At 28.4% G+C, this 16203-nt stretch overlaps 1 protein-coding gene across 1 annotated transcript; it reads right to left on the bottom strand.

Moving 5' to 3' along the window:
* Window positions 1-435: 435 nt before the first annotated feature.
* On the bottom strand, window positions 436-14715 carry LOC145963863 (uncharacterized). Its single transcript, XM_083086146.1, has 9 exons — window positions 14572-14715; window positions 11035-11154; window positions 10804-10921; window positions 9205-9466; window positions 6499-6615; window positions 6333-6423; window positions 969-1114; window positions 575-707; window positions 436-486 (listed from the first exon to the last, which is right to left on the bottom strand). The coding sequence occupies exons 1-9, from the start codon at window positions 14713-14715 to the stop codon at window positions 436-438; spliced, it is 1182 nt and encodes a 393-aa protein (XP_082942272.1).
* Between the last annotated feature and the right edge of the window lie 1488 nt (window positions 14716-16203).

Raw genomic sequence — 16203 nt, 5'->3', positions numbered from 1 at the left:
CTGTGTATTTATATGCTCATTTATTTCAATGAATGAAAGTTATGTTATAATTATGCAATATTATTATATGTTATATTATATTATATGTTATATTATATTATTATATTGTAAATTTTAGGAAATGACATGCGCGTACGCAAATATATATATATATATATATATATATATATATATATATATAGATAATACACGCAAGATTATATATATATATATATATATATATATAGATAATACACGCAAGATTATATATATATATATATATATATATATATATATATATAATCTTGCGTGTATTATCTCATTTACTAAAATTTACATAATACAATAGAATAAATATATTTATTATTGACAATAAAATAATTATCTATTTTTATTTAATTACTACCGTGTGATATGTGACTCATTAACTATAATTTGATGGATATTTTGCTATCATTATCGTACAGAATACATGACTGTAAAATAAGATAGAGATGTGTTTGCTAGCTGTAATGAAAAATGGTTGAATTATTGCTTTTATTTAATTTCTTTAAAATATGTAATATATTTAATATATTAATATATAAAATTTTACCGTAGCAAAACATTGTATAGATGCTATAAATAATCCACCAATATTCAGACCAAAAGTCTTGTTGCCTCTTTGTAAGAGAATCAATATCAACTTTTGTATGTTTAGCGGAATTATGTACCACCGAATTTGATATCTATATATAATAATAATAGTGATGGATTAACAACTTGGGAAAAATTAAAATTCTCATTAAGTAATTTTCAACATATGTATAATTTTATACACACACACACACACACATACACACACACACACACACACACACACACACACACACACACACACACACACACACACACACATATATATATATTAAATTTGTAAAAAGTATTTACATCATCTACATTATTAAATTTGTAATATGACTATATATTATAAATTACAATATTCTTACGCAGCAACATATATATAATTATAGTGATCTGTAATTTTTTGTCCGACTAAGTTTGCTAGAAACATATATATAAGACTGGCAAATCCAACTATAAAGGACATTGAAAGTTCATCAGCATTACATGTTGATGATACAATCTGAAAAATCTAATATGTAATCAAAATATTAATATTAAAATTTCTAAAATTCAATTAAACGATTAATATCAAAATTTCTAAATCAATTTAAACAGTTTATAATTCACAATAAAATTCGTTGAAAATTTTGTATCAGATATTAACTTTTCAAGCTGTATCGATCATCATATATGTTCGAGATAATTATATATTATATCATTACAATATATTTCATTTCTATTTTATTGTAATGACAATTTCTTTGATTAGTTTAATGTCAGACTTTAAATAAATTTATTAATTTTATTAATAGATTAAATAGATTAATAGATTAAATATCTTTTAAATTAATAAAACTGCAAAATTCTAAAGATTTGTAATAAGTTAATTCATTTAAAAGAAGGATTGCTCAAAAAATTAAAAATAAGACAATATTTCTAAAAATATTATATTTTTTACTACAAATTTTCAAACTTAAATCTTCTATTAATAATGAGTGAATTTTTATAACATAAATTTCGTCTTGTATTCTTATTTCGATTTTGTTAATAATTTTTATCTACTGAACAATAATTTAAAATAACATTTAGCAATCTTTACATAATTTAAGGTAATTATATTGTAATATTATATATTGTCTACATTATACTAATATTATACATTGCCTAAAATATGCTGTATAAGAGAGATATAATTAAATAAATTTTATAAATTAAATTTTTTAAATGTAGAAATAATAAAAAAGGATTTAAAAAAAGATTTTATTTATAATAATTTTACTTTAAATAATTTATAGTACTTATAGAATTTACAATACAATATGTATAAGATCCAAGAGACAGAAATCTATTTATATAATTTTATATATCGCATATTTTAATACATGTATGTATCCTGATACGTATTATATATATATATATATATATATATATATATATATATATATATATATATATATATATATATATATATATATATATAGGGTGGGGCATCTAAAACAGGCCACCTGAATAACTCGGCTGCTTTCGGTGATAGAAAAAAATACTTCAGACCACATTTTCTTGATTTTACGAGAACTATAACCTGAGATCAATGGTTTTTTTGTAGGTGAAAGGGTGGAGGAGCTACGAAGGTCAACTTTGATTTTTTAAATGAAACTGCCTACTTTTTATTATATATTCTTGCAGCTCATCTCGAGAGCTTTCCAAAACACTATAATTAAGTTAGTTTTCATTAAGTACTTTCCGAGTTATGAGGCTTGAAATAATTTCTTAATTCTACATAAACCGTAAAATATCTAGTAAAATATTCATTTTTCGATTATCTTACCTTAATACTTTTACGTACAAAATAATGAGAGGAATCAATTGGTGTAAAGAAAACACATAGTTGTTTTGAAGAAAAAATATGTAATTTGCAATTAACAATTCCATATTTTTTCTTAAAAACAACTATGTGTTTTTTTTACACCAATTGATTCCTCTCATTATTTTGTACGTAAAAGTATTAAGGTAAGATAATCGAAAAATGAATATTTTACAAGATATTTTACGGTTTATGTAAAATTAAGAAATTATTTCAAGCCTCATAACTCAAAAAGTACTTAACGAAAAGGTACTTAATTATAGTGTTTTGGAAAGCTCTCGAGATAAGCTACAAGAATGTGTAAAAATATATAGGGTGTTCCATTTAAAAAAATTGAAGTGACCTACACGTGACCTTCAAATGACTCTTCAAGGTCAAATCAATGGTACCATCTTATGGCCCCCTCGAAACCAAACAACTTTTGTCTGAAATATTTTTCTCTCCCGGGCTTGGTTTTCGAGATATTCGACTGGTCGTATTAAAATGAAACACCCTGTATATATATATAGGGTGTTCTAAAAAGGTATGTCAAAAATTTAAGGAGATATTCCTCATACCTGAAGGATGAAAAAATGTTATATGGACATAGGTGCGGAAATGCTTATTTCAGGAGTTATGTTGAAAATATTGTTAGCTGTATTACTTACACAAGGAAAAATTTAGGATTAATTATTGTAGACAATCGTTTAATTAGGCTTATTTACATTTGGTTTTAATGTGACCTTATATATATATACAGGGTATCCATCGTATCAAAAAAAACCTATAAATAGATCTTGTTAAACCAAACTGAAAAGCCCTATATCATTTTGCAAGCAACCACGTAAAATTTCGAGATATTAATTAAAAAAGATCGGCTAATTCGTGTGAGTGAAAGCGCGCGACGAGAAAGGCCGTTTCAATATAACCTATAGTGTTTTGAAAAGCTCTTGCTATCAGCTATTAGATTCTGGAATCAAAAATATGTTCCATTTAAAAAATTGATGTGGCCTCGATCTGACCTTAATGATGCCACCCAAGGTCAAATCAATGACCTTCTTATACCTTCTTATATCCCCCTCCGAATCATATACAAAATTCGTTTGAAACATTTTTTCGTATCTACCTAGTTTTCGAGAAATCTTAATGCATTATTTAAAATGGGACAACCTGTATATATAATATAACACATATATATATTTGAATATATTATATATAATTTAATAGGGCGCAGAAACGAGCTTATATTCTACATAATTTTCATTTACGATATACAGGGTGACTGAAAATTTTTCGCAATCCCGAAGTGTGAAGGTAGATTGGCTCAAATTAAGAAGGAAGGATCTCTACTGTTTTGCGATATTGGCCCGGACTCACTCACTACTCCTTTCCCACTCACCGCTTCGCCGCGCGCCTAGTATAAGGTTAGGTACAGTGGAACGATTTTCGTCGCCGCGCGCTTTTACTCACGCAGATTGGCCGATCTTCTTTAATTAATTTTTCGTTAATTATTGCGAATATTGCAAAACAGTAGAGATCCTTCCTTCTTAATTTGAGCCAATCTATCTTCACGCTTCGGGATTGCGACACCCTGTATAAATCAAAATTAAAAAATAGATAGCCTTTATTTAATTACAATCATTATCCTAAAATTCCTAAAAAATATTACATACAGTAGCGGTCATAAGATTAAAACGATGAATTTTAATTTCGGTTATACGCTTGTTATAAAATTTGTTATAGTCTTTTTACACTTACAATTAGTTTGTTTTGTTTTGAAATCATACAGATGCATGTTGGACTTTCAATCTCAAACCTTCGGCTACCAAATGTAAACAAAACACAGTCTTCCTAATATTTCTGTATTCCTGACTTTTATGAACAGCGGACATTAATTTAAGACAATTTATCTAAAATTAGTAACGTTTAACAAATTCGCTTGGCATTTTGGTATCAGTAAATCACGGAATTTACCTAACGAAAGGGAACAAATTGTAAGACTTCGAAAACAAACAAAGACATTTGCTGAAATATCAAGTATTGTTAATAGATCAGAAACTACTTGTAAGCAAGCATGGTATAAATTTTTAAAGACTGGCTTTTGTTCTGATCGACCAAAAAACGGTAGATCACAAAAAACAATTCAGAAAATCGATCGTCGCATCCATTGTTTGTGCGAGAAAGTGCGTTTTCGTTCTGCAACTGATATTTTGAAATAAATGCAATTAATGATATACAAATTAGTGCTAGAACAGTTAGAAGACGGTTGGAAAAACACGCTCACGCCATTACATTTCCACCTCCATGTTTAAGAGTCGGTAAAATGCGATAAATTGTGGCTTTAAATCTTCTTTGAAACGATGACTCACGTATTGTATTCCATCAGAAGAAACGATTGAACTTTGATTCGTCCAAAAATAATACATTTTGCCAATTTTGACTTGTCCAATGTTTATGAGCATTAACAAATGCAATTCTCATTTTTCGATTTTTAGTACTCATTGTTAGATTCTTACGTGGTCTTCGGGCTCTTAATTGAAAATGTTCCAACCGTCTTCTAACTATTCTAGCACTAATTTGTATCATTAGTTGCATTTATTTCAGCTGCAATATTAGTTGCAGAACGAAAACGATCTTTCTCGCACAAACGATGGATGCGACGATTCATTTTCTGAGTCATTTTTCGTGGTCTACCGCTTTTTGATCGATCAGAACAAAAGCGAGTTTTTAAAAATTTATACCATGCTTGCTTACAAGTAGTTTCTGACCTATTAACAATACTTGATATTTCAGCAAATGTCTTTTTTTGCTTTCGAAGTCTTACAATTTGTTTCCTTTCGTTAGGTAAATTCCGTGATTTACTCATACTTATATGCTCGCTAAATGAACTTAAATCAACAAAAAACACACTACACACCAACTTTAGTATTTATATACCAAAATGCCAAGCGAATTTGTTAAATGTTACTAATTTTAGATAGATTGTCTTAAATTAATGTCCGCTGTTCATAAAAGTCAGGAAAACAAAAATATTGGGAAGACTGTGTTTTGTTTACATTTGGTAATCGAAGATTTGAGATTAAGAAAGTCCAACATGCATCTGTATGATTTCAAAGCAAAATAAACTAAATGAAAAAAGACTACTTATACGACAAGCGTATAACCGAAATTCATTAAAATTCATCGTCTTAAACTTATGTGTGTCCGCTACAGTATATTAATATATATAATTTATATATATTTAAAAAAATATACGTTTTATACATATTATACGTGAATGTTAAAATTTTCAGATTCTCACACACAAAAAGATTTATGCTTCATGTAAATTTTTCTTAAACAAAATTTTAATTGCAAATATTTAATCTTACGAGATTTGATTAATTTTTAAGGACAATTTGTGAATTATTGTTCTTAAACATAAGATTATTTTGTGTTGTATTGTAAAAAAATAGAGAAAATGTTAGTTTCGAAGAAAAATTATGGTATTATGGAAAAGTAAGTTATGAATTAATTAAGAAGGTGGTATATAAGATACAGAATATTTGTGACATTATTCTATATTAACAAATGTTGATATATCATGTCAATTAATTACAACAATTAATAATAACCATAACAATTAATAATAAATAAATGTAAACCTTTTTATTGAGTAAATTCTCTATTTGTTTTTCGGCACATTTATTTATACTCTTTTTCTCTCTCCCCCTCCCCCTCTCTTTCTATGCGCGCGTGCGTGCGTAGTATTATGATGTATTTAAAAACACAAAAGTAGTGAATTAATAATAAAAGTGCGATCACAAGTATATCAATCAAATCAATCAATATTAAGAAGTAAGAGAGAGAGAGAGAGATATTAGATAATTTAATAAATATATTTATATTTAAATATCAAACTTACTCGAAAAATATTCAAGCTTAAATTCATCACTCCAAATATTATTAAAAAGAAGAATGATATCTCAAATTTAGATATCAGATATATGCAAAACCTTTAAATACAATAAAATGTTAGTTTATAATATACTACGTATATTTTATACATGTGTTATAAAATAACAACTAACTCTATGGCTTTTCGGTGAATATCTACAGCATTTTTTATGCTCTTATAAATCAAATTCCCATTCTGCAATTTAATATCTTGCAATGTTTGAATCTTTATTGCGTTCTCGATACGATAACTATAAATAATATAATTATTATAATTATTAATTAAGATAATTTATCTAAATATGTATATAGTGATATTGAGAGTTTTAATAATAATTTCGAAGTTGAATAATCATAACTTTACAAGTTAGTATTACAATAGTGAAGTAAAGTTAATAAGAAAACATACGTTTGAAATATTACACGAATATAAAACTAAAAAATTTTAATAACATAAATAGAAACAAAATATTGTTTTATTTCTTTTATCGTACTCTGATCTTACTATTAATTAAAGTTCGTTTTCAATAAATTAAAAATTAATTTTTTAGAAATTTTTACGTTTTATGACCTCTTATATGTACAGATAATATAAAAATTTGGTAAATGTTTACTTTAGGTTACACAGCTCGAAAAATTTTTATTTTCACATATGTTGTAGAGGATACATTCCTAAGTAATACACCGTTTGAATTTTGCGGTCTCTTTTCGTTTCTGAGATATGCACTTTTGAAGTTTCATACTTTTATATCATCTTTTCGTTATATCCTATTTATGTATTTACATTTTTTGTTTACATTTGTTCATCACGGTTTCATATTATATTTTACTTATGTGTTTATATTTTTTGTTTACGTTTGTTCGTTGTCGCTTCCATATCGCTAAGCTATAGAATTATTGTTTAGTTTCACTAGAAATCTTGAAATCTAGAATACATGTATTTGTAAACTTTGCTTTGGCTTGCAAAGTACTACATGTGTGGATACTGTGTGTTCCGCCTTACGGGGGGGGCTCCACTTTCGGAAGATATAACCTAACCAAACCCGTATCTAAAGTGTGGAATATACCTGGCTTCGCATAAAAAGTTGCAAACTTATATAAACTCATGAACCATGTGAACCATGTGAAGCGAAATGTCATATGTCAAGGTATTTTCTACACTTCAGACACAGGTTAGATTAGGTTATATTTTCCGAAAGTTGGGCCCCCCGTAGGGAGGAGGGGGCAGAACACACGGTGTCCACGCATGTATTTTGCAAAATAAAGCAAAGTTTACAAATACATATATTCTACTAAATATATTTCTTCTTAAACATATATGATGTGGTAAAATTATGTTCTGTTTATGAAACTTTTTTTGTAAATAATTAAAAAGATAGAAAAGACATAGAGAACTAATATGAAATGTCAAAATTAAAAATTATCAAGTATCATTATATATTTATATCGCAGCTAACAAACAATACAAAAAAGAAGAAAGAAACAGAAAAAAAATATACAGATAAAATGTGGTACATATAATTATTTACAAAGTTATGTGAGGACGTTTCGACTTACTTTCAAGTCATCATCAGCGCAAATTAAATAGCAAGGAAAGCATAAAGCACATTCGCAGAAATATAACGCATACAAACATGTATATAGGGTGGCATCTTTAAGTATACTTATTGTCGGGAGGACGCCAATGGAAGCGCTAAGGATGCCCATCATACAATAATAACAGATTTAAACGGTTCTTTGAGGCGGAAACCATCTCCAATTTGGGTTAGTATGCCCAAATTTGAGTGTCGTTTAACAAGCTGTCTGCAAAATCCGTTACTTAAACCTGTATTAACCACGCAGGCAATGTAATCGTTATATAAAGGATTAAGAGTGAATCAAAAGTACTGATAAAATAGTTAAAATTATAAATTTCTTTATAGGGAGAAACAATAATAAATCAAAATAATAACTATAATGTCAACTGATAATGACTGTAATAGGTATGATGACATATGTAAAAATTAAAGTGGCGTAAAGAAAAATAACTTACAATGTTGAGAGAAAGATCGCATGGTCAACGTGGTCATTATTGGTGTTGAAATTGCTTAACCATAAATCGACAATCGAGCGCTAACATCTCGAAACGACGGCAACGGCACAAGTGGCCTGAGATAACAATAAGCCGTTTAGTAATAACAATTTCTGCGTATGACCCTCAAACGTAAGGATTTATTTATTACTTCATTATACATATCGGGAAAATGATCTGTATCCGTCTATAAATTTAAACCATTTTGCTGTCGTTTAATGGACAACATTTTAGAGATTAATCTTTTATTATAAAAAACTTCTCTGTCCAATATTTTAACATCGTCCCATCTGAATTCATGATTGAAATTTAACCTGTGTGTTGTAATAACGGACTTGTTCGTTGTGTTTCTATTTATGTGCCCAATTTCCTACTTGTCTGTCCAACGTAAGATGCGTCGCAGTCACCACATTCAATTTTGTGTACGACATTTGTATTCGAGTTCTTCGGAATGGCATCTTTATGGCCCATAATGATAGACTTTTTTTTCTTGTTAATAACTATTTAATAAATAACAAGCGGCTAAAACCTTCTGAAAATTATTCAGAAAGATGACCCCGGTAAATGTAAACAGAAAAATATAAATATATTTAGAATGTAACGAAAAAGATGATACAAGTAAGTATAAAATTTCAAAATCGCATATCATAACATCGCATAACATGTATCTTGCAGAATAAATCTTTAAATCTTTAAATTCGTACCAAACGAGAAAACAGAATTTCTTTATTTTAAATTTTTTTCATCATTTTTATGTTTATTGTTTTACCTAGCTATTGCAAACATTCCGCAGATATATTGGAAATATGCGATGAACATTGTCCCTGTCGCTGCTACTACAATAAATCCTATAGAAATAGCTGTATTAATATGTAGTAGCAGATAATAGAAGTATTTTTCTTCATCAATGAAATATTCAGTCAAAATATACAATTGACGTGGTCGAGATTTGTTTACAGATGAAATAATTTGCAGGATGTCCGGCCATATTTGAGCGCTTATGAGAACAAACACACTGCAAATACATAATACTAAATAACATTATTGGCAAGCATAGATAACATTTTTAGTTTTCTAACTAAAATTTTAAATCACCGTAAATGGTTATAAGTAAATAAGATAATAAGTTATAAATGAATTGTAAAAGAAATTAATTGATATAAAATTTTCCTTTAATACGAATATATCTGTCACAGTCATATTTAAGTGCAGTTTTTTAATAGAATAATCATATATATATATATATATATATATATATATATGATTATTCTAAATCTGACAAATGATTTTTAAAATAGAGGCTTTAAACTTGAGAATGAAAAAAAATTTTCTAATACGATCATTTTTTATGGAGTTATACTTATTTGAAGTTATGCGAAAATTTGACATGAAATTATCTATGCGATAATTTTGTTGACGAGTGTATATACTAACTTAATGCTTTGCAGAATTTATAAAAGTTGTTCCGTGAAGAAATTTCGATAATTATGCACTTTACGGATGACCTTACCGATTTCAATGATCTTGATATATGTTGTCAAGCTCACTCTCCTGAGTAAGTATTAAAAGGTTTTAAGAATCGCTCGTCATTTATTAAAAAGTTATTAACAAAAAAAATTTTTCGAATTATGTGCAATTTTTACACATTATGTATGTTTTAAGAGTCAAAGTGAAATGTACACGTGTGGATACAGTGTGTTCCGCCCCCCCATAGGGGAGGCTCCACTTTCGGAAGATATAACCTAACTTAAACCTATTTCTAATTTAAAACTAAAATTTGGTTTAAGATGAACTTTGTTTCGCGTGAAAAGTTGCAAATCCATGTGAACTTCGTTTTATCTTGCAAAGTACATTTGTTGCTATAGTGGGTTCCGCCCCCCCCCTACGGGGGGCTCAACTTCCGGAAGATATAACCTAATCCAAACCTATTCTGATTTAAACCAAATTTTAATTTTAAATCAGAAATAGGTTTGAGTTAGGTTATATTTTCCGAAAATGGAGCCCCCCGCGTAGGGAGGGGGGGGGCGCGGAACCTACTGTCTTCAAGCATGTACTTTGCAACACAAAACAAAATTTACTCTACATTTAATGATGATCTTCGCTATATATTAAACATATATTCCATCAAATATATCTTGTTAAACGTACATGCCGTCGCAAAATCATATTATATTCATTAAACTTTTTAATAAATAGTGAGCGATACTTAAAACTTTTTGATACTTACCCAGGAGAATGAGCTTGACAACATATGTCAAGGATCATTGAAATCGGTGAGGTCGTCCGTAAAGTGCATAATTACCGAAATTTCCAACAACAAATTTATTAAAATTGAAAAGCGAAAAAGAATTGAAAAAAGCTATGTTACTTGTCAATGTAGCTGTATAATATTTTGCGTTTCTTCCGTATCTTTCTATGATGGCAATTTCATTACTATCTTTTAAATCGTTGAAGATACGTTGAATTTGTTCCATTAAATCTTTCACCTGTATTAATGAATCCTAATTATTTCTATTAGTAAATACGGAACTATGTATAGATCTAAAATGTTACCGAGCGCGTTCATATTCAAACAAATACAAATAGATAATCAACTTACAGTTTCACTATTAATGCAAAACGAATGATATTTTATTGTTATGCAAATGAAACCAAATGCAAAAGATAAAACTTTGATGACGAAATTTGCGGTACATTTTGAAGTTGTGAATGTTGTAAACTGTAACAAAATAAATTTTTATGGAGAAATTGAGAACTTTTATTGAAAATTTTCTTTATTAACACAAAGTAATTCTACATTTCTACAACTATATTCTATTTGTATAGAATGAATAATTATATTATTTAATTATAATATAACTTTTACTCTTTGTAATAAAAAGTATAAATGCACATCATATACATATACATATACATATACGTATCATATACGGATACATATACATATATGGGTTGGACAATAAGTTCGTGTGGTTTTGCCAATAGATGGCTACAGGTACTCTGAAAAACAACTATCTTTAATTTAAATCTTGAAAGCGCATAATCGTTTGATATGTGACATTTCAACGTGTATTTGAAAAAAAGTCTAAAGAGATTGATTGTGTTTTGTAAGTTTGGCGACAATTAAAAATGAGTAATAAAAATGAGCATTTTCAGCACATTATGTTTTTTTATTTTAAAAAAGGCAAAAATGCAGCACCAAACATGTACAAAGATATATGCATAAACAGCGAGGATGCCGTGAAAGAACGCATGTGCCAGAAGTGGTTTGCGAATTTTCGTTCTGGAGATTTTTCTATTGAAGGTACACTATGCTCGGGGTCGGTCAATCGACAGCGATAAAATAAAAACATGAATCGACGCTAATTCGCAACACGACGCGGGAGATTGCAGACATTCTTCAGATATCAATATCGAACGTAGAAAATTATTTACATCAACTTAATTACGTTAATCATCTTTCATTTATATGTAAAAATCCGCAAGGATTTATTGGCCAACCCAATAACACACATAGATATACATATACAGGATGAGTCAAAAGTATGTTTTAAAAATTTGTGAGCGTGTTCCTGGATAAAAAGGAAGAACAAATGTTCATATGAACATATGGTCGCAAATGCTTTGTTGTCGAGATAATGGACATAAATCAGCAGTATCAAATAATGCTTTATTTGAACGTTTACAATTTTGTATTGTAAACGTTCAAATAAAGCATTATTTGATACTGCTGATTTATGTCCATTATCTCGACAACAAAGCATTTGCGACCATATGTTCATATGAACATTTGTTCTTCCTTTTTATCCAGGAACACGCTCACAAATTTTTAAAACATACTTTTGACTCACCCTGTATATACACGGTGAGTCATTTTAATCTATAATCCCAATTATCTCGTTGGCAAAGCATGACAGAGAAAAAATTTTCCCACAAAAGTTGTTTGTTTCTTTGGGGGCCATAACATGGTACCATTGGTTTGACCTTGAAGAGTCATTTGAAGGTCATGTGAAGGTCACTTCAATTTTTCTAAATGGAACACCCTATATATTTTTGCACATTCTTATAGCTTATCTCGATAGCTTTCCAAAACACTATAATTAAGTACCTTTTCGTTAAGTACTTTTTGAGTTATGAGGCTTGAAGTAATTTCTTAATTTATATAAATCGTAAAATATCTTGTAAAATATTCATTTATCGATTATCATACCTTAATACTTTTATGTACAAAATAATGAGAGGAATCAATTGGTGTAAAGAAAACACATAGTTGTTTTTAAGAAAAAATATGGAATTGTTAATTGCAAATTCCATATTTTTTCTTCAAAACAACTATGTGTTTTCTTTACACCAATTGATTCCTTTCATTATTTTGTACGTAAAAGTATTAAGGTAAGATAATCGAAAAATGAATATTTTACAAGATATTTTACGGTTTATGTAAAATTAAGAAATTATTTCAAGCTTCATAACTCAAAAAGTACTTAACGAAAAGGTACTTAATTATAGTGTTTTGGAAAGCTCTCGAGATAAGCTACAAGAATGTGCAAAAATATATAGGGTGTTCCATTTAAAAAAATTGAAGTGACCTTCACGTGACCTTCAAATGACTCTTTAAGGTCAAACCAATGGTACCATCTTATGGCCCCCAAAGAAACAAACAACTTTTATGGGAAAATTTTTTCTCTGTCATGCTTTGCCAACGAGATAATTGGGATTATATATCAAAATGACTCACCGTGTATATATATATATATATATATATATATATATATATATATATATATATATATATATATATATATACTATGTCTGTAAAAATTGATCAAATTCGGAGATGCGTCGCATACGAAAATCTTGCCTAAAGCATCTAATTATATTTTTATTTTTTACATGAAATAATATCATGTGTGCAATATGTATGTGCGCAATAATGTCATGTGTGCAATCTGTATGTGTGCAATGAACATGTGTGCAATAAAGTCATGTGTGGAAAGTGTTAATATGATTTTCTTATTTTATGCAATAATGTCATGTGTACAATCGTACTTTCGTTTCTTTATTTTTTTCATGCGTGCAATAATACATGTAGGCAATTGGGATATAGGCAATCGGGAATGTTGGCAAAAGAAGCTGTCGGCAAAATGTGCGCAAACGAAGCAGTTGGCAATCGGGAATGTAGGCAAACGGGACCCCCCCGAGCCAGCGCAGATATTATACACATAAGGAATTAAAATGATAATTAATGAATAATAACAAATTTATTACATTAAATTTGTGTGTGTGTTGAAGAATATTGAAATTTAAATATTGAAGAATATTTTGAAGAATGTTCTGCCAGCTTGGTTAAACATCACATTATCCGAGAATACTGTTTTCGTATTTTTTTTAAACGAATCCCGAATTTTATATTACAATCGCCATCACTGACTTTTAACGCACGTATTATTGTATATTGACTTTGTATGTTCCATTTATTTATTATATGTTATTTATTATATGTCGTTAATGTTCAGGTTGTTTCGCTCTCTTATTGGCTTTTTAGTTTTAATTTATGACTTATATTGAATATGGATCTCTACTTCTATGGTCTATCAATAATGGAGGAATTCGACCTGCGACGTGATGACTATATGACAATACGTGCGATTTTGCAAGTTTTTTATTTGTCCTGGTAGCTTCATTTTATTTGTTAATAACCTGTTTATATCCATTACGATTTATTATTTGTATCCGTTATATTATCTATCTCTTGTGCTGAAAATGGCCAAAAAAGAGCCGAAATTTCCGCGATTTCAATATTCTTCAACAACTTTATTTAATAAATTTGTTATTACTTATTAATTTAATATCATTATAGTTTCTTGTGTGCATAATATCTGCGTTCATAGCTTTTTTTTATGTTATTGTTTTTTTTAATTTTTAGAGCCGTTTATCATTTATATTTAACTATCGATAATCTAACTTTTATTTTAAAAAGCTGATTGATTCTAATTTAATCGATAATCATATAATATATAACCTAATTTAATAAATATTTTCATATAGTATATCATGTGTGCGCGCGCGTATGTGCGTGTGTGCGTGCGTGCGTGCATGCGTGTGTGAGTGCGTGTGTGTGTGTATTTGTATATACCTGAAATATAATAAAGGTTATTAAGATACTTAAAAAGCAGATGTATTGAAGTTGAGCAAATTTCGATTTTTTATAAGGCCATAGACCAACTACCAGCAAAAGGGCTCGATTGAGACTAAAATACCGATCTTCGATACTGATCATTTCTTTGTTAATATCAATACGCGTTTGAAACATTTTTTGTCCATAAAGTGTCGCATATTCTAAATCTAAATTATAGTTATTTAAATATTCTCTCCAAGTTCTCTTTTTTATCACGAAACAAAATAAATTTAGAAAGAAAGTATTCTATAACTTAACTCTTATAATTATGCACACTGCGCGAGATATACTGTGAGATATGAGAATATATTTGCACAATTTAACACCATTTCGTTAAAATGCAGTCGCCCATTAAGTAATCGATCTAATGCGAAAAAATTAGCCAGATGTTTCATTTCTCATGAAATGGAATGTACGAGAGAAGTCCTGGGGTGCGAAAGTTGCGCAGGCGTAGTTGTCATTTCTTGGCAGTACATATCTGTGTGCTTTTGTTTAACGTGACACTCATAAGTTACACCTTATCTTTCATGGTAAATATTTTACAATCGCTACATTACTACAAAATATTGTGTACAAATAATTGTGTGCAAAGTGTGATTTTTTCGAGAAATATTATTTTGTTTTATAGTATATTTTATAATATTTTTATAATATTTTATAATATCTTTTATATCGTTTTATATATAATACTTTTCTATACTACAATATTTATTTCTTCGTAATCTTAAAAAAAAAAAAAATTGAAATTGATTATGTGTGTGTGTCTATCTCTCCGTCTCTCTCTCTCTCTCTCTCTCTCTCTCTCTCTCTCTCTCTCTCTCTCTACATATATATATATATATATATATATATATATCACTAGACGAGACTTGTCACTAATTTTTCTCTTTACAGGAATCGTAGGGTCTATTTGGGGACCCCATATTTTTCCTTAAAGTAAAATACTTCTTATGAGTAATAATACAGTTTAAACATAGATAAATCTTTTTCTTTTTTTAACAGGGACGAGAATGGTATATTAAAGTCAATTTTAAATTGTGAAATTGGTGAAAAAATAGTTTAAACATAAGAAAGTGTCGGAAAAATGCAAAAATGCTTGTTTTTAAACAAAAATGATTATTTTTCTCTCTGATTAAACGATTTTAAAAATTTAAAGGACGTTTTAAGAAGGCACATGAAACTATCAAAAATAATTATTGTTACGTTCTTTTAAAAAGAGTATGATTATTTGGACATATAAATGTGAAAATTTATAAGAATTGAAAAATGGGAAAAGTGAAAAAAAATATTGTATAAAAAATTTTTTCGCATATATTAATTTGCTTGAATATGATTATAAATTTAGCTTCTAATAAAACGAATAAAATATGATAATAAATTTAATTTGTAATAGAACACAAATTTTCATTTTCACATTTGTGATAAATGGAGGAAATAAAGTATGTGCTTCGCAAACTGTTCTTCGACAAATGTCGCAAAACATTCTTACTTTGCGATTGCCAGATCTGAGGCAAAAGTTGCACGAGTTTTATTAACTGTTCTCTGCTTTGTTACTTTAATATTAATATCTATCTCGCCACTTAATATTAA

Source organism: Camponotus vicinus, unplaced genomic scaffold (genome assembly GCF_025532165.1).
Source record: "Camponotus vicinus isolate PSW18456_S1 unplaced genomic scaffold, iyCamVici1.0 SCAF_13, whole genome shotgun sequence".
In the NCBI taxonomy this organism is placed as follows: Eukaryota; Metazoa; Arthropoda; class Insecta; order Hymenoptera; family Formicidae; genus Camponotus; species Camponotus vicinus.
This window is presented reverse-complemented; position numbering and strand designations above follow the sequence as displayed.

Bases quoted from the DNA above. Each gene is read 5' to 3' on its own strand.
- LOC145963863 (XM_083086146.1), bottom strand. From the start codon at position 14,715: ATGATCAGTATCGAAGATCGGTATTTTAGTCTCAATCGAGCCCTTTTG. The intron at 1,115-6,332 runs GTAAGTTTGATA...ATTACATATTAG, and splicing joins TAAGCTTGAATATTTTTCGA to ATTTTTCAGATTGTATCATC. The intron at 708-968 runs GTAAGAATATTG...TATTATATATAG, and splicing joins AATTATATATATGTTGCTGC to ATATCAAATTCGGTGGTACA.